At 46.0% G+C, this 18,725-nt stretch overlaps 1 protein-coding gene across 4 annotated transcripts in view; it reads left to right on the forward strand.

Annotated features, from left to right (window-relative positions):
- LOC121003249 (phosphatidate phosphatase LPIN3-like) overlaps positions 1-18,725 on the forward strand; it is a 106,276-nt gene that overhangs the window by 56,311 nt on the left and 31,240 nt on the right. For 3 of the 4 annotated variants that reach the window (XM_040434929.1, XM_040434927.1, XM_040434931.1), the window contains exons 2-3: positions 16,237-16,438; positions 18,609-18,704. In XM_040434929.1, the coding sequence (XP_040290863.1) occupies positions 16,247-16,438; positions 18,609-18,704 (288 nt within the window). In that variant the 5' untranslated portion in view covers positions 16,237-16,246. The remainder of the gene's footprint in view (positions 1-16,236; positions 16,439-18,608; positions 18,705-18,725) is intronic. The other variant, XM_040434930.1, reaches the window with a different exon arrangement.

An 18,725-nucleotide genomic window follows, 5' to 3' on the forward strand; every position in this document is an offset into this window, starting at 1 on the left:
CTTTTACACTTGCGTTTACATGTTCTGGTATTAAGATCAGTCATAGGATCTCAATACTGGAGAAAAACGCTTCCGTTTTGTTCCTATTCATTGTCAATGGGGACAAAACTGAACAGAATGGAATGCTCCAAAATGCATTCTGTTCCGTTTTGTTGCATTTCCATACCGGAGAGCAAACCGCAGCATGCTGTGGTTTTATTTCCATCATGGGATGAGGAGCAAAACAGATCCGGCATAACCCACAATGCAAGTCAATGGGGACGGATCAGTTTTCTCAGACACAATAGAAAACGGATCCATCCCCCATTGACTTTCGATGGAGTTTATGACGGATCCGTCTTGGCTATGTTAAAGATAATGCAACCGGATCCGTTCATAACGGATGCAGGCGGTTGTATTATCAGTAACTGAAGCATTTTTTTGATAGGTAATCAGTATCTGATCTGTCGGGGTTCGACACCCGAGACCCCCGTCGATCAGCTGTTTTCAGAAGATACCGGCACTGCTGTGAGCCCCGCTGTCTTCTCGCAGCTTACCAAGCACATCGCTGTCTATTTGGTGCTTGGTCTTGCAGCCCAGCCCCATTCACTTAAATATTACTGAGCTGCTTCACGTGATCAATGAATGTGATGTCACACGGCCGAGGAAAAGCAGAGAGAAGGCCACTGTGCTCACGGGAGAGCCGCAACCTTCTCAAACAGCTGGTCAGCTGGGGTCCCGGGTATTGGACCTCCACCGATCAGATACTGATGATCTGTCATGAGGATAGGTTTATCAGTTAAAAAAAAATCTCAGAAAACCCCTTTAAAGCTGGGTCCATTCAGACGTCCGTAGTGCATTGCGGATCCGCAAGTTGCTGATCCGCAATACACCCGACTGGCACCCCCATAGAACTGCCTATTCTTGTCCGCAATTGCGGACAAGAATAGGACATGTTCTATTTTTTTCCGGAACCGCGGACCGGAAGATCGGGGCCACGCCCCGGAAATGCGGATGCGGAGAGCACATAGTGTGCTCTCTGCATCCATTCTGTCCCCATAGAGAATGAATGGATCCGTACCCATTCCGATTACAGTGATACTAAAAAATTTTTTTTATTTTTATGCTTTACGACTTTAGTATTGCAGTCTGTGGTACTTTTGACATCTTCCTATTAAGGCAAGTTTCACACTAGTGTTAAAATCTTCCGGCAGACTGTTTCAGCAGCCTGCCAGAGTTCATCATATCTGGCATAGCTGGATATTGCCTTTCCCCGCTTCAGCCCATTGACTATAATGGGACCTGGAGGGGATCTGGCCTATTTCCAGCATTAGTGCTAGGATTCGGCCAGACAAAAATCTGTGCAACTGAAAATGTTATTTTATCCATTTGTTCTTTAGTTATAGGTTAAAAAGGAACTGGACCATTATTAATTCCTTGAATGGTTTTCTGGGGTTTTAATATTGATACGATAGGTTATCAATAGTAGATTAGTAAGGATCCGACTGATCAACGGTTTGCACTGTGGGCTCTCCAAACAGCTGATCAGCAGGGGTGCCCATAGACTGATCTGATATTGATGGCCCCTTTAAAGACCACCCCTTTAAAGATGTTTGGGATTAAACAAGGATTCTGCTTTATCTTTAAAAAAAATCATAACCAGTTTTTTCTAATATACAGTACTTTACCTAAATTGTTCTTTAGGTTGTTGTTTCACAGAACTGACAGTCAGAAGCATTTCATGTTCTGACACATGGTGCCTCTTTATAAGGGCCGGACTGGCCATAGGGCAGACCGGACATTTGCCCGGTGGAAGCGCTCATCTCCATATTCATCTGTATCGCGATACAGATGAATAGAGCAGGGGAGAGGCGTCTCCCTTGCCCATTCCTCTGATAGGCTACAGGCCTAGTGCCTGTAGCCTATCAGAGGCCAGTGCAGGCGGAGCGATGACGTCATACAATTCTGTATGTCCTTGAGAAAAATTTCAGAGGTACACACATACTTACAGGCCCAGAGATTTTTATGGTAACGTACTACAGAACTGTTTAGGGGTGGGATTCAAATTTTTAACAGGTTCCAAATGGCAGACACGCTGCGCCACGACACATGTTTACATATACATACACCATATATATGCAACCCACATAAATACACCATATAAATGGTACACATACATAAATACACCATATATACACTGCACACACATACCATCCAACTAAGGAGCTAAACTATCAGCAGCGCGCGAAGCAATGGAATCGAACATCTCCAGCTGCCCTGCCACCGCCAGAGCTCCCAATCAGGACTCAGCCAGTACCACAGTTCTCCGATCCAGTTGTAATTTTAACAACTGGATCTGGAGGGAACTGGCTGAATGGAGGGAACTGGCTGAATCCCATCCCTGGAACCGTTCAACACAGATCCATAATACTGCTGTGTTTCAGGGTTGAAAACCTTCTATTTAGTTTTTATTTTACAAGAAAAATCTGTAGAGAATTTGGGAAACCACAATGAGAAATATTCTAATATATGTGTATTGCTCAGATACTAATATGAACACATAAGCAATATTTACTGTAGACCATAAAATGGTGATAATTACAAATCACCTGCACATGCTCCACCAGCTTTAAAAATTATCCTGGACAGAAATATACGGTATATATTTTTATACATATATATTATACTGTATTGTACTATACAAAAGTCTGGGAATATACAGACAGCCCTGCTCTGTACAAAGTGTAATTAAAAAAAAATCTGCTTGAATCCAAGGCCATTGGGAAAATACACATGGAATTTATGGTGTTAAAGTGGCTGTCCAGTAAGGAGTTAAAAAAAGATATGTAAATCACTACTTATAGATGATCCTTACCTGCTATTTATTTCCCTCTGATCTTGCTCCTTGGCTGCTTTTTTAAGCAGTTCTGTGATCTGTGACTACAGTTTATCTACAGTGCGTACAGAGAGTCTGAGGTGGTCTGAGACACGCCTCCTGTCTCATAATTGGTTCAGGCTGCTGCTCTCTCCCTCCTCCCTGCAGAACTGCCTCCTCTGATTGGCTGCCTCTTATAAACACAAGGCTGGCCAGGAAGTCAGTTCATGGAGAGATGAATTCCCAGTACAGCAATGGCAGAATGGATATAAAGTTCAGATTAGTAAAGCACAAGTGGGAAAATATAATTTATGATAATACAATGATACGTCTTCAAATCAGTGAGAGCTTTTAGTGCTTGTTCTTTTTGTTATTATGCTTCAATTACCCAAATTACTCTCTCTATCAGAAGGAATGATAAAAAGCATTACTCTAAGTATGTTTGTGGCAATTACCTGATAATTTTCTTTTTACAGAGTGTATATAATCGTGACCCAGAAACTGTCATGTGCTGTGTGTACCAGTAGATGGCCCCAGCCTCCACAGTTAGATTAGCATTAGCCGGTCAGGACTTCAATTTCAATTACTACAACAAAATTATACCTACCTAAGACTGTGGTCAGACGCGCAACTTAATACTGCCCCAATGCATAACCTGTAACAGGGTCCCAATCTACCATGTGACATCTATAATATCGGTGTATTTTTCCTCTGGAACCATCAGGCACCAGCCAGGGCATGAACACTATTTCTGTACCTCTTATAGCTATGCCTTTGATTCTGTTCATCCTTCTCTTCCTGGTTCATGAATAGAATGGCAGAGCTACTGTGAAAATTCCCACTGACACTAGGTTTACTATAGTGGAGTCATGCCTTCTGTGCCCGATCTGGTTTTGAACAGATCCTGATTGACCCCGTTGAAATGAAAAGGGTTCTCTGGGCTTTTACTATTTATGAGGATAGGTTATCAATATCAGATTATTGGGGGTCCCACACCCGACACCCCTGCAGATCAGCTGTATGAGGAGACGGTGCGCGCAGTGCCCTCTCCTGTCTCTCTTCCTGCTCACCACTGCTTTGCCCTAGACAGCAGGGTCCATTGGGTTGTTCTATTCTTGCCATCAAAATGAAACTAAAGTCTGAAGGAAAATTTGAATGTCTACAAATGGGTGGATTTTTACATTTCACCTTTTTAGTAACGTGTTGTCCTATATTGAACATGATAGGTTATTGGTTACTTACTCAGGGCCTTCCATAACTTCCCCTTTTTCCCCATCCAAGTACCATCCCAATAAAACACCACACACTTTGCTTGGATTAAATCGGCCACAGCAGCCGTTTTATTAATAAAATAAATACATCCATAAATAACAATAACATTAAATTAACATTAACCCCTGACGAGGGAGATCGTAGAAGCCCCAAAATGTTACCATCCACAAGAAGCCAACCTGGCAACTCCATCTTGCCTCCAGCCGTAAGCACCAGCTCGGAGACACCAACTGATGGACGCCTTCTCCAATTAACCAAGTACCTGAAACTATGAGAGTCCAGCCCCACTATTGAGGCCCTCCCATTTCCACTACCGTCATATACCACCAGCTTCTATGATCTCCCACCGCCAACAACGCGCAGCTTGAACCCTACAACCACCCTCAAGCCTGCGCGTTCCTCCACAAACACAAGGCCCGTTCAATTCCATTCTGCAAACCAAGCGCCCACAGATCAATGCCCACCGCATTTAGGTGAACACCATCCGACCTCCAAAAACCACCACTCCCCGCCTCCAGATCCGTATGCCGAACCGCCACTGCTCCATTCCGCGCCATAAACCTCCCAATAGCCCTATTTACCTTAACCCTGGCCTTGTTGATTCGCTCAACCGAACGCGCCTCTCTCCATGTCTTCCGAGCCACAATGTCGGACCAGACAATCACCATACCCGGAAACAAAGACCACAACCTCAAAAGGTCAAACTTAACATCCTTGATAAGCTCCCGACACGGTCTAACCCCCAAGTCATTACCCCCGACATGCAACACTAAAATGTCTGGGGCTCGATCCAACCTCACAAAACGGTGCACCTCCCTCATCACACTTCCCCACAACATACCCCTACTCCCCAGCCACCGCAGCACCGCCTCGTCCCTGCTGAAACCCAGCTGACGCCCATCCGGACACACAGCAGCTCTCAGCGCACCCCAGAAAACAAATGAATGCCCCATAATCCACACCAACACCGCACCTGCAATACAAACAAAAGAAAATTAATGCCACCACTCAGCTTACAAAACCTCCCAAACGAACATAGGATTTAAAACGTGAAGATTCCCATCTCCCAATTTTCTTAATCACCTCCTCGCCCAGACCTAACCTCGCCGCCTCTGTAGCAGCCCCAATCCTGAAGGAATGACCCGTAAAAAGCTTAGAGTCCATTCCCAACTCCCCCAAACATTTTTTAAACACTGCCACGAACTGAAAACGCGACAGAAACGATCCATCCTCATGCCTCAACATGGGCCCCATATTTCCAAAACTTACACCCTCCCGGTACTCCCTCAAGCAACGCACCGGGCACAACCCACAACCTGGAACCCCAAACAGTGACACGCTACACCCCCTACCTTCCCTATCCGTCTTAGACACCCGTATCCGCACTACCACCCTGTCACTATACAAATCCACATCCCCCCAACACAAACTCCCTGCCCTATTAACACTAGGACACACCAACTCACCCAGCCGAAAAGCCCCAAAAAACGCTAGCGAAAAGGCCAATCTAAACAACCTTACCTCACTCATCGACCGACAAATCACACCCACCTGCTCCCCTATTTTCAATAATAGAGCAAATGAAACCGGCCGTCTCTGATCAGCAATTCGCTTCCCCCTCCTACAACCCTTCAACACCTGCCTCACCAAAAAGGTTTTCGTAACATCAGGTAGGCCTCTAAGCTTAAAACCAAATGCCAAACCTGCCATAACTCGATTTACCTGCGCTACCGACCTCCCCATTTCAGCTAAATTCCCCAAGAACAAAACCAACGGAACCTCACCTTCTTCGACCCCCACTCCTAGCTCAGCACACCACCCTTCCCACTCACTCCAGGCCTTACCGTATGCCGCCCACGTGCCAGCGCTCAAAGACTCCCTCAACAGCCCCGCTACTGTACCTCCAAGAGCTCCCACAGGGACTCCGGACACACCAACCCGACCGCCTCCGCCTCCGGGGCGAGTTGCCAAAAACGCTCCCCCTGCAAACGAGAAAGAGAGTCAGCCACACCGTTATCAACACCTGGCACATGAACCGCCACAATCCAAGCATTAATTTCCAAGCAACACAACACTAAATGCTGCAATAACTTAACCACCGGGGGAGAAGAAGCCGTCAACCCATTAATAGCCTGCACCACTCCCAGGTTGTCGCAATGAAAACGAACCTTCCTATCACGAAACCTATCCCTCCATAGCACCACTGCCAAAACAATCGGAAACAATTCAAGCAAAGCAACATTGCGGACCCAACCCCTCAACACCCAAGACTCTGGCCACTGACCCGCACACCACTGCCCATTACAGAAAACCCCAAAACCAACCCCCCCGCTGCATCCGAATACAAATCAAAGTCAAAACTATCCACCACCTCCCCCAACACCAATGTCCTGCCATTGAAATCCTTCAAAAACTTGTCCCAGACCGCCAAATCCCCTTTTAACTCCTGCCCCAAACGAATAAAATGATGTGGGGCAATCACCCCCCCAGTAGCCGCCGCCAATCTCCTGCAAAATATCCGCCCCATCGGCATAATCCGACATGCAAAATTCAACTTGCCCAATAAAGACTGCAAATCTCGCAGGCGAATCTTGGGCGCCCTCAGTGCACTACCTACCACCCCCCTCAGGTCCTGAACCTTCTCCTCAGGCAACCGACCCTCCATCCTAACCGTGTCAATAACAATACCCAAAAAACTCAACTCCGTCGTAGGCCCCACCGTCTTCTCTGCCGCCAACGGCACCCCAAACAAGTCAAAAACATACTGCAACGTGGACAACAATAATGAACAAACTCGTGACTCCGCCGGACCCAAGCATAAGAAATCATCAAGATAATGAATCAGCGACACACACCCTGACACATCTTTAACCACCCATTCCAAGAAAGAACTGAATGTTTCAAAGTATGCACAAGACACCGAACACCCCATTGGCAAACACCTATCCACAAAATACCCACCATCCCAGAAACAACCTAACAAGTGTAAACTATCTGGGTTGACAGGCAACAACCGGAATGCCGCTTCAATGTCCGTTTTTGCCAACAAGGCCCCAGGCCCTAACTTACGCACCCAACCTACCGCCGCATCAAAGGAGGTATAAACCACCGAACAAAGTTCAGGGTCAATACCTTCATTGACCGACGCCCCCTTTGGGAAAGACAAGTGATGAATAAGCCGAAACTTGTTCGGCTCCTTCTTGGGCACCACCCCCAAAGGGGAAACCCTCAAATCCTCCCACGGCAAGTCACAAAACGGCCCATCCATCCTCCCCAACGCTACCTCCTTAGCCAGCTTCTCCGATACTACCTCCCTGTGCTCCAAGGCTGACCGCAAATTCTTCCTGACCCCACACCCCTGCTCCGCCGGGCGAGACGGAATACTAAAACTCTCCGTAAACCCCTTCCGCAAAAATTCTGCCGCCCCCTTATCCGGGTATCTATCGAGGTACCCCGCCATCACGGCCAGCCGCACCGGCGTCCGGCCCTTTTCCACCAGCCTCACTCCCCTTCTGCCTTGCCCCCCTAAAACAAAGGCTGGCCTTTATTGAAGAGAAAGCACAATCCCTTGGCCGCTGCTGTTGCAAATCCCGACTGACCTGACCCCCCTTGCTCCCCCCGAAAGGGCTGCCCAGCCCGTACCGGCGCCATTACCTTCATCCATAACCCTATGTCCTTATGGTCCCACCGCATACTCTGGTGGACCGCTTTCCTCTGACGAAACTGCTCGTCATATCTCAACCACCCAGAACCCCCATAAACCCTATACGCCTCCCCAATCGCGTCCAAGTAACAGAAAAGCGCCGAACAACTGTCCGCCGCCCTCTCCCCAATCACGCTAGGCAAAATGGCGAAGGCCTGCAGCCAATTAGCAAACGTGCGCGGTATCAGTCTATAACGCCGCTTCTCCTCCTCATCCCTCTTTGACCCGTCCCGCTTCACTAAGTCCAGATTAAAACGCTCCAGGGGAAGCCGCGAAAATATATCCACGTACTCCCCTTGCCAAATCCTATCCCTGACCTCCTGTTTCAAGTGCGCACCCAGTGGGCCTTCAAAGCACACGTAAACCTCTCCCTTGGCCGCATCATCCAGCCGCGGCCGGTCGTCGTCACCCCCTGCTTGCGTCTGCACTGACACGGAAGCTGCCGCTGCGACACCTGAACCCCTTGCCTCCGTTCCCCCAACAGGCCCAACACCCCATGCCTGCATAGGCCCCCCACCTGACACACCACTCCCAGAATCCACACCAGCTAACCCACACAATAATCTCCCCAAACCCGCCATCATATCGTTCTGCCCCCCTCCTAAACCACCCAGCTCAGAACCCTGCGCCAGCGCAAGAAAAGCTCCTAAAGCCGCCTCACTTGGCTGCCAGGGCGCTGTGAACCCCGCAGCTGGAATTCCTGAATCCTGACGCAGTGACCCCGCCGTCACTGGAACGACCACTCCAGACGCCACTCTCCCGCTCGGACCGGGCATCCCAGCATCCTCAACGCTGGATGCGCTGTCCGTCATGCCGTTGAGGCCTGTGCACCCCACCTCGCTCCTGGTGCACAGCCTCACGACCCCTGCTGCTGCTGCTGCCTCTCCCACGTCGAGCAGCCCTCCCCCCCCCAGCCTGGAGAGGGGAGCCTGCAGTACCTGCTCCGGTCTCCATGTCGTGCGCTGCCGGAGACGGAGCACTTGCCGCCCCGCCCCTCACTGGGCCCCGCCGAACAACTGGAGTCCTCCCGCGCTGGGAGGACCTAGAGGGGTCCCCTGAGGGGCTCCTAACCCGGCGCCGGACCCTGGGGGTATCCTCTGGGCTCAGGCGCGCCGGCGGCCGGACCCGCCGCGACCGTGTGGTGCCCGGCGGCGGGCTTGCTGACCCCGCTGCCTCCCCCCTGCAGCAGGCTGGCTACCTGTCCCTGAAGCCACTCCAGACCTCTGACCTCCGCCGCTGCTCTCAGCTGCTGTAGCATCTCCTCCACCTGCGACATGGTAAGCTTCTCCTCAGTTTGCTTCCAACAAAATGGCACCGTCTGCCTGCCGGTCACCTCTATTTAACCCCTAACTCCTCCCATCTCATCACCCTAACCACACCTCTCCACTCCAGTTTAACTAACTCCAGCCCAGGCCCTTCCTACCAAAACCCATCATGACGGCCTCCCCTTACCTGGCGTCCTAGTCCGGCCTCTCTTGAACGATGTCTGGCTGCAGTTTTCGCAGTTGCACTCTTCTGTCCTTTTACAATTGCAATACCCCAGATAGGGAATCTGCAATTGTTTGTTCTATTTTGTATTAATGTCATGTTATGTTATTTATCTGTCATATGCGTCAGCAATGATAATATATGGTTGGCATTAGGAATAGAACTTTCCATCCTTCCCCTCTAGCTCGGAGTGGGAAGGTCTTACTTCCTGCCAGAAGAAGGAGCCCGGAGTGAGGGAGCATGTCCATCTGCTCCCAATCCATGGACCTTGGGGCTAAAGTTACAGCTCGTCTGTGAGGTCCACTACTCCAGGGAGACTTCAGGGTCCCAGGCCACCAGAAGATCTGCACGTTACAGCGTACCAAGTCAGCATAGTGATCAGCACTACAGCTATATAGACTCCACTGCAAGGTGAGGGATAATAAGTTAAGACACCAATCACCACAGTCAAGACAGGCACACTCAATAGACTGCATATCACAATTGGACACCTATAGCCACAAGTTCCAGCTTATTGCTGTTAGTGCAGGGAAATCAGGAGAGTCAGAAGGACTACCCTAGAGTGCTATTGTCTGCCATCTTGCCTGACTCCATACCTCATCTTCTGTGGATTTAGACATTACACCTTGTACAGATGACAGCTGGACGTACTGTAACTCATGCTTTGCACTCAGTAAAGAAAAACGTTTGATGTTCTTCTACATCTAACCTAATTCCTTACACCACCTTTTCACTGCACCGATCCCCAGGGAGCAATGGCCTGAGGGAGTACACCATGTCACAACATCTCATCGGGGCCACTACCACTCCCATCCTCTGCACCAGCTCCTCAGGGTCTCACTGCAGAATGTTTTAGGTATTCAGAAATGAAGATGACCAGTTAGACCAGTGATGGTGAACCATTTATAGGCATAGTGCCCAAACTGCAACCCAAAACCCACTTATTTATCGCAAAGTGCCAACACGGCAATTTAACCTTTAGTACTACAGTCCAATAGCATATCTTCCATGTACTTTATCATTTAGCTATTGTAGCCTTTATTCAATGCACTGCCTGCACTGTTCATAGTATGCCATGCGCTGATGAAGGACAGGAAAAGTCTAAGGCATATTGGTACACCATAGACATTTTCCAGTGTGCGGGTGCCCACAGTGAGGGCTCTGAGCGCCGCTTCTGGCACCCGTGCCATAGGTTCGCCACCACTGACTTAGACTATTGAGGTTTGTCATGTGTTCTGTGGAGCCCATCACACCTTTTCAGAGTAACTCTGAAGTTGTTAACGCCTTGTCCTGCCATCGACCTGATGCTTTTCCTCACATTTAAATTTGGAACCTAAAAGTTCCATATTAAGATGAATTATTTTCCATAGATACCTGACAGCTGGATTTTAGAGCCACAGATGTTAGCATTCCTGTAATAGAAAATGGCAAAAAGACATAGCCAACTTTCTTCAGGCATACCTTTACGGAAAATGTATAACTGTGATGGAGGTTAGACGGTGCAGTACATCACTTCCTTAGAGGCAGCTGTCTATCCTGAATGGTTCCATAGAAATTGTTTTAACTGTTGGCTATTAAACCTGGGTTTCCATGTAAGTTCCCTAGTATTCATCCAACGGGTTTATGCTCGATACTTTTTAAGTATAGGCTTTAATTATTATAATTTTTTTTTTTAAATAAAAGTCAACAGCTGATAGATCCTAACATATGGCTAATGCATGTATTTGGATCTGCTGAAAAATGTTACAAAAAAATTGATCTGTTACTTACGTCACCCTTCCTAAAATACTATGTTACCCTATGTATAGTATCTGTTTACCAGGTGGAAATGACACTGCCGTACAGGGACCTTGAGGGCAGGGAAGCCCCATGTTACCACAACACTGGGACCAATGGATTGTGGATTCATTCTTCAAGGAAACGTGTTGCACCAAGCTGCTGTCCTGTCTCCCCCATTTTATCTCTGAATCTGGTGCTGACACAATCTCTGAGCTCTAGTTTTCATGGCTGATACTGATATGAAGATGTAAGCCATTTTATTACATTTGCTTCCCTTACTAAGGACAGTTTTTCAATAAAAAGACAAAGACAAAACCCTGCTAAACCCTCCACCTCTGTTCTCTGGACATTATCCAGTGCAAATACATTATTGTGAACTGCACAAACAAAGACGTGGACATGGGGCCAAGGTGGTGACTACTTGGGAACAAGTCTCTATTTTTATACCTGCTGTTGGGTTTGGAGAGGTACATGAACATAACTCATTTTCTACTCATACACTGTGTGTATTGTCCTGTGCCAAGAGTCATTTGCTTTAATTGTGTTCTGCCTTTATTACGTGCAATTGACATCTTCCCAACATCCTGGTGGAAGGTGGGGTGCCCTTGTTGATGGAAGATTTGTGGGATGTGAGGCAGGAAACGTAGACGGAGGTAGTAGTCTGGTTGCAGTTAAGTTTTAAGCAGCATTTACATGTATTCACAAGAGGTGCAGGCACAGTACTTGAACATTGCTAACTGGTCCTGGGACTGTGGATATGAGGGACAGTGCAGGCACTCCCTGAATCACTTTCCAAAGTACCAATGCTATCTTTTCAATCCAGCCGAGTGGTGCAAATTCTCGCTGCGGGGTGCAGGCCATACAACAAACTAGTAATTAGGTTTCTTTGGTATCACCTGGGAGCCTGAAGGCACTAGCCCAGCTAACGCTGTGGAGAGCAGGAGCCCTAAAGGGCTATGAACATCTTCAGGGCAAGCTTTTATGATTGCATTTTGCTCAGTTTGTGCTAAAAAATATATCTTTTTTTCTGTGCTAAAAAATCAATTGGTCTTTATTAAAATTTCCCAACACTTTTTTTGTGATAAAGGGTTGAGTTGTAGCCTTACAGCTAGGTTCCCTTATCTCTGAACTACTCTGAACTACTAATAGCTCATAAATGCTTATTTAAGTCCTATTCTTATCAGAAACATAAGAATTGAACTATGATGAGTGTTTATGAGCTGTCAGGAGATCAGACATAAGACTGACAGGACACAGTGTGAACACAAAGCCTATACTGGAGACTCAACACTGTATAGAGAAAGGGGCTGAAAATGTTGAATACCAATAAAAAAAGACCAATAGAAAAAATATTTTTAACTCAAAATGGGTACAATGCAATAATAAAAATAGCATAAAGGTGCGTTCACCCCACAGACTTGAATCATGCACAATCTCTCTGTACTGACTGCTCTACCACCTAGAAACGAATCTGGGCTACTTTCCCTTAGTGGAGACCACTGGATTTTTTACCTTTGGACCCTTCAGCTAGCTGTTACCTCCCTTACAGAACTGCTTAAAGGGGTTATGCGCTAATTTCCAGATCTCTCAGACTGGCTAGACCTGAGTTGGTAATCACACTTACCTAATCCCTGGCGCTGGGTCCTGGCTAGTGTGTTCCCCAGCTTCCGCTGCTTGTCCCGGGTCACTCCAGCACCTAGGGAGGAGTTTTTAACCCCACATTAACAGCCATTAGGATAAAAGTTAAACAAACAGCAGTAAGGAAAGAAATACAATTATACAATATAAAACATCACTTTTGCAGTGAACCACTGGGTCACTGCACAATTTTAATGTTGAGGAGTGTATAGCTAATTTCACATCTCTGGTTGTCCTCTCCAACAGGCTGTTCCAGCATACAATGCCGGACAAAAAACATTGCGTGTAGCAGTTTTCGTCTGGCCGATTCTTGGCATATTTGCGACCATTATAGTCAATGGGGACCGGAGGGCAGGCGGCAGTATTCGCCAATTCCGGACTCTTAGAACTCCGGGAGGCTGCTCTATGCCAAAACAGCCTGCTGAAGAGGATAGCTGGAGATGTGAAACTAGCTTATTTTTGTAAAATTCCCCTTCCCCCTTACTTAATACTTAAGCAGAAAAACCCCTTTAAGTATTATACAATTTCTATTGAAATCCGCAGGCTGCCGTGTAATGCAGGGACGTGCAAGGTCATGAACCTGGAACTTCCATTCCTAACTACGGATTCCCGTTTATTGGAATTTCATAAATGGTGCTAGAAGAGCAAGCAGCCCTTTTTAATGTCTTGTCGTCTATTCATTGTAATTCATTGTAATAGAGGAAGCCCCCTTGCTAAGGATCCCACTTACCAGAGCTGCAAAGAGCGCTTCCCATTCTAGAGGACTCGGCACAATGATGAATTACGTGGTCCTTCACTAGTTTGAATGGGTACCATGTAATATAACATTTTTTCTCCAGCTTATACTACAGGAGAAATCTACAACCACCACCAGCTTCTGACTGCCAGTCCGTCCTCCCTCAGAGAATTGGTGCGGTGGGGGAATATGTTACACCAGATGGGACAATGGTGTACAATTTGTAATATTTAGTCCTGAAGCAATGTTATCCAAGAACAAAGCTGTAAAGACACATTGAGCATCAAAGTATAGTAGAAAAAAAAAAGAACAAATAAGCTCAAAAATACAGCAAATATTCCAGACAATAATAGGAGGCACAGTCAACGAGCAGCCATATTATACAGTATGTGGTAACTTATTACACTTGTTATATTTCCAGTAACAAAGGGGGGATTAATCAAAACCAGTGTAAAAGAAACCGGGCTTAGTTTTCCATAACAACCAATCAGATTCCAGCTTTCATTTTTGACAGCTCCTTTGGAAAATGAAAGGTGGAATCTGATTGGTTGCTATGGGCAAATAAGCCAGTTCTACTTTTACACTAGTTTTGATAAATCTCCTCCTAAGTCCTATACAAGCCTTCCCTTTGGTTCACATACAGACACCCAGACCTATATTATATGTGATGAAGCACTATTAGAGCTACAGTACAGACCAAAAGTTTGGACACACCTTCTCATTCAAAGAGTTTTCTTTATTTTCATGACTATAACTGAAAATTGTAGATTCTCACTGAAGGCATCAAAACTATGAATTAACACATGTGGAATTATATACATAACAAACAAGTGTGAAACAACTGAAAATATGTCATATTCTAGGTTCTTCAAAGTAGCCACCTTTTGCTTTGATTACTGCTTTGCACACTCTTGGCATTCTCTTGATGAACTTCAAGAGGTAGTCCCCTGAAATGGTTTTCACTTCACAGGTGTGCCCTGTCAGGTTTAATAAGTGGGATTTCTTGCCTTATAAATGGGGTTGGGACCATCAGTTGCGTTGAGGAGAAGTCAGGTGGATACACAGCTGATAGTCCTACTGAATAGACTGTTAGAATTGGTATTATGGCAAGAAAAAAGCAGCAAAGTAAAGAAAAACGAGTGGCCATCATTACTTTAAGAAATTAAGGTCAGTCAGTCAGCCGAAAAATTGGGAAAACTTTGAAAGTAAGGGCTATTTGACCATGAAGGAGAGTGATGGGGTGCTGCGCCAGATGACCTGGCCTCCACAGTCACCGGACCTGAACCCAATCGAGATGGTTTGGGGTGAGCTGGACCGCAGAGTGAAGGCAAAAGGGCCAACAAGTGCTAAGCATCTCTGGGAACTCCTTCAAGACTGTTGGAAGACCATTTCAGGGGACTACCTCTTGAAGCTCATAAAGAGAATGCCAAGAGTGTGCAAAGCATTAATCAAAGCAAAAGGTGGCTACTTTGAAGAACCTAGAATATGACATATTTTCAGTTGTTTCACACTTGTTTGTTATGTATATAATTCCACATGTGTTAATTCATAGTTTTGATGCCTTCATAGTCATGAAAATAATAAAACTCTTTGAATGAGAAGGTGTGTCCAAACTTTTGGTCTGTACTGTATGTATAGTTTTGGCATCCTGAAAACAAATGTGTCCCACAAATAACACTGCTTATTCCTTTACACAGCGGGCCTAATGCATAAAGATGAATACAGACATAAAATGGGAAAGTCCACCATGACAACCAGTCACATTACTGCTTTCATTTTCTAACCTGTTCTGTAAAAATTAAAGCTGAAAACGTATTGGTTGCTAAGGGCTCCTGCTTCCCCTGTACTGGTTACTATACAAGAGGCCTAGTGCCTGTCACCATCCTGCCTAAATTATACTGTGAGTTTTAGTGTAATTGCTGAAAACTGGTTTATGTCCTGGGTTGTGATGAATAATAATAATCTATCTTTACATTGGTGACCATAGTATCATATACAGTACAGGAAAGCAATAGGGCAGAGTTTCTACTGCTCATGCCAGATGATAACATGACATGGGATGAGCTAATTGATTTGTACGATTCATTTATCAAATAGATGGTCCGAGTAGTGGCACAAGTACAGAGGCTCTGCTGCCGATACCAGACCAGCGACTGCATAGTTGCCAATTATCCTGAGTTTGATGGGACTGTCCTAGATTTTCAGAGACAGTCCCAGCAAATTTCTGCTGTCCTGGGCTAAAAATGGGCGAGACTGACATGAATGCTGCCGATATGTGGGTGTTCCCGGGTAGAGTCGGGGCATTCCCAGGTGCGGGGCTTATATGCCCTGATTTTACCAACTGAAATATTGGTAAGTATGGAGACTGTGCAAGTGCCGCTACACTTCTGGCTAGCAGAGCATGAACAGTCCTTGGAAGCAGACCCTCTGCGCTTGTGTCGCTTCTCGCGGCCAGCACGAGATTGTCAGGGCCCGATGAGTTGTCCGGCCATGTCAAATATGTGGAGGGTGGGAGCTTCTTCAGCAGCAGGGACACCCCATCGTAGCTAAATAACAATTTGATGAAAAAAAATGGTATGAATCAATGCGCTCATTGTGCTACATAATATTGCATTAGTAAATGTGAGCTAATGCGTTTATGCATCAAAAACTACAAACTACAATTTAGTTTTGGTTGCCATTGCAGGATATATTAAAAATACTTAAAAGGTTTTCTGCACTTCATGTATTTCTTGCAAGAACTGACATTTGTTATGTCCTTCTCAGCCTTCAGGAAATGAACTACGTGGGGCAGCTAGCAGGTTCTGTCCTGGGCCGAGTACGAGACCTCTATAAAGGTGTCAATCCAGCAACCTTGTCTGGTTCCATTGATGTGGTTGTGGTCCGACAACCTGATGGCTCCTTTCGGTCTTCACCTTTCCATGTACGATTTGGGAAACTTGGTATCCTGCGGTCGACTGAGATGACTGTAAGTGCAGACTAAAAAGATGATACATACTGGCAGGTAATCCTAGTTGGCTTGTAGAAGTCATCAAATTGACTCTGAAGGGTGCAAAACGTGTATACCAGATGGGCACCCTAGCAAACCCCCATCCCCCAATTCTACCTTCTCCTCCATGTACTGAAAGCTCTTCTTTTCTTTATGGGACACTTCTATCCACTGTTTATTCACATATGAGCAACATATATGGGAATATTTTATGTATTTATTAACTGACTCCATGTATACTAGTTACTGTCCAGAGTCTTTACTTTCCTCTCTGCATGGACTTTCAACACAGAAGACATTCTCACTTAACAATCTTTGCCAGACCAGCAGTCAGACCAGAAAGGACTAAGGACAGTCACTGTATTAAAGCATCGCAAACAACCCTGAGCTGTTACAGTATTGTGGTTAGTCAGGGATTGCCAAATAATATTAATTAATGTACTGCTCCTCTGTTTGCACATTTATCTCGGACTATGAAGAGAAAAATAGAGCTGTCATTCTGTCAGTTATTTCAGCCCCCCACCTACTATTCTAATGAGGATTACCTTTCAAATAAATCCTACCTGGAGTCATAAACTGAGATTATTTTGCTCTCATATTGGTGACTTTATTCCCTTGTTATTATTGGTACAGAAGGACTATATTTTATATAGAATTTTCAATGGCACAGTACAGACAAAATAAAAAAAATAAACTGATAAAAATTCTGGAAAAAAAATCTATCAATTATGGTACAAATTTTGCAAGTCAATGTTGTAGGAGTCCGATCTAATTTACACCAAATTTATCAAATGCTGCACAAAGTTTGATAAATTTGGTCACGTGATGCAAGTGGGGGGGAGGGGGGCAGGTCAGGTCACCAGCCAGTTATTGGCTGCAGTGGTGTCAAAGCGGATGTTGACAGCGGGGAACCTGAGCGAGGCGAGCAAGTGTGGGAGCAAAGTAGTCCAGGACCCAGTAGTGGGGAGTGGGTAAGTATGCTTCCATTTGCAAGTCTGGCCAGGATAATGCCTCAATAACACGTCAGTGATTTGGTCAGGGATTTCCATCAGTGATTGTGAGCCAAAACCAGGATTGGAGCCTCAACAGATATAAGGTATAAGGGAAAGATCTGCTCCTGTTCTGTGTTTAGGCCCAGAATGACTGATGGAAAACACTGACCTGTGAATGAGGCTTAAAGAGGACCTTTCACTAGTTTAAAAACTAAAAACTAACTATATCAGTGGGCAGAGCGGCGCCCAGGGGTCCCCCTGCACTTACTAGTATGTCTGAGCTCCGCTCCGTTCGCCCGGTATAGGCTCCGGTGTCTGCAGCTCCCTTTTTTGTACTGGGCGGAGTTTTTGTATTAGGGTTGTCCCTTGCTGCAGCGCTGGCCAATCGTAGCGCACAGCTCATAGCCTGGGAGTCCCAGACATACTAGTAAGTGCAGGGGGACCCCTGGGCGCCGCTCTGCCCACTGATATAGTTAGTTTTTAGTTTTTAAACTAGTGAAAGGTCCTCTTTAAAAGGTCTGCCTAAGCACCTGCTTTAAAGGGGTTGTTCCACTTCAGGAATGGCATTTATCATGTAGACAAAGTTAATATTAGGCACTTGCTAATGTACTGTGATTGTCCATATCACCTCCTTTTCTGGCTGGACTCACATTATACACTGCTTGTTTCTATGGTTACAACCACTAAGCAATCCATCAGCAGTGGCCGTGCTTGCACACTATAGAAAACAGCACCAGCCTATGTGCACCCTTCTGGCAGGTGGTTTCGGCATTGAATGCCGGGAATTGGCCAGAAAAAACTGCTACATGCAGCTTTTTTTTCCCGGCCAAATCCCAGCATATTTGCTGGGTAGCGATTGGATCTCCACTGGACCCCATTATTAATGGGATCGGTGGGCATTCCAGTAAAGTCTGTCAATGCCGGATGCACAGAGCTCCAGCAGGGTGTTCTGCGGGATCTCTTACCGTATATGTGAAATTAGCCGAAAGGGTTTATGTTGTTCCTGTCAACGAGCTTTCCAGTAGCAATCATCTGACTGCTGCTCTGGAGTCTAGTGCAAGCTGTACCTCCGGATCAGTATAAATCATATAATGTACAAAGACCCTGAAGATTTTATGTAGATTTTGTTTGACATGTCATTTAATCTATTTTTGCAGGTGGACATAGAAGTGAATGGAGAGCCTGTGGATTTACCAATGAGACTTGGGGAAAATGGAGAAGCTTTCTTCATCCAAGATATGGATGAGAATGATGTAATTATATTATAGAGGCTG

The sequence above is a fragment of the Bufo bufo genome, chromosome 6 (genome assembly GCF_905171765.1).
Source record: "Bufo bufo chromosome 6, aBufBuf1.1, whole genome shotgun sequence".
NCBI classification, from domain to species: Eukaryota; Metazoa; Chordata; class Amphibia; order Anura; family Bufonidae; genus Bufo; species Bufo bufo.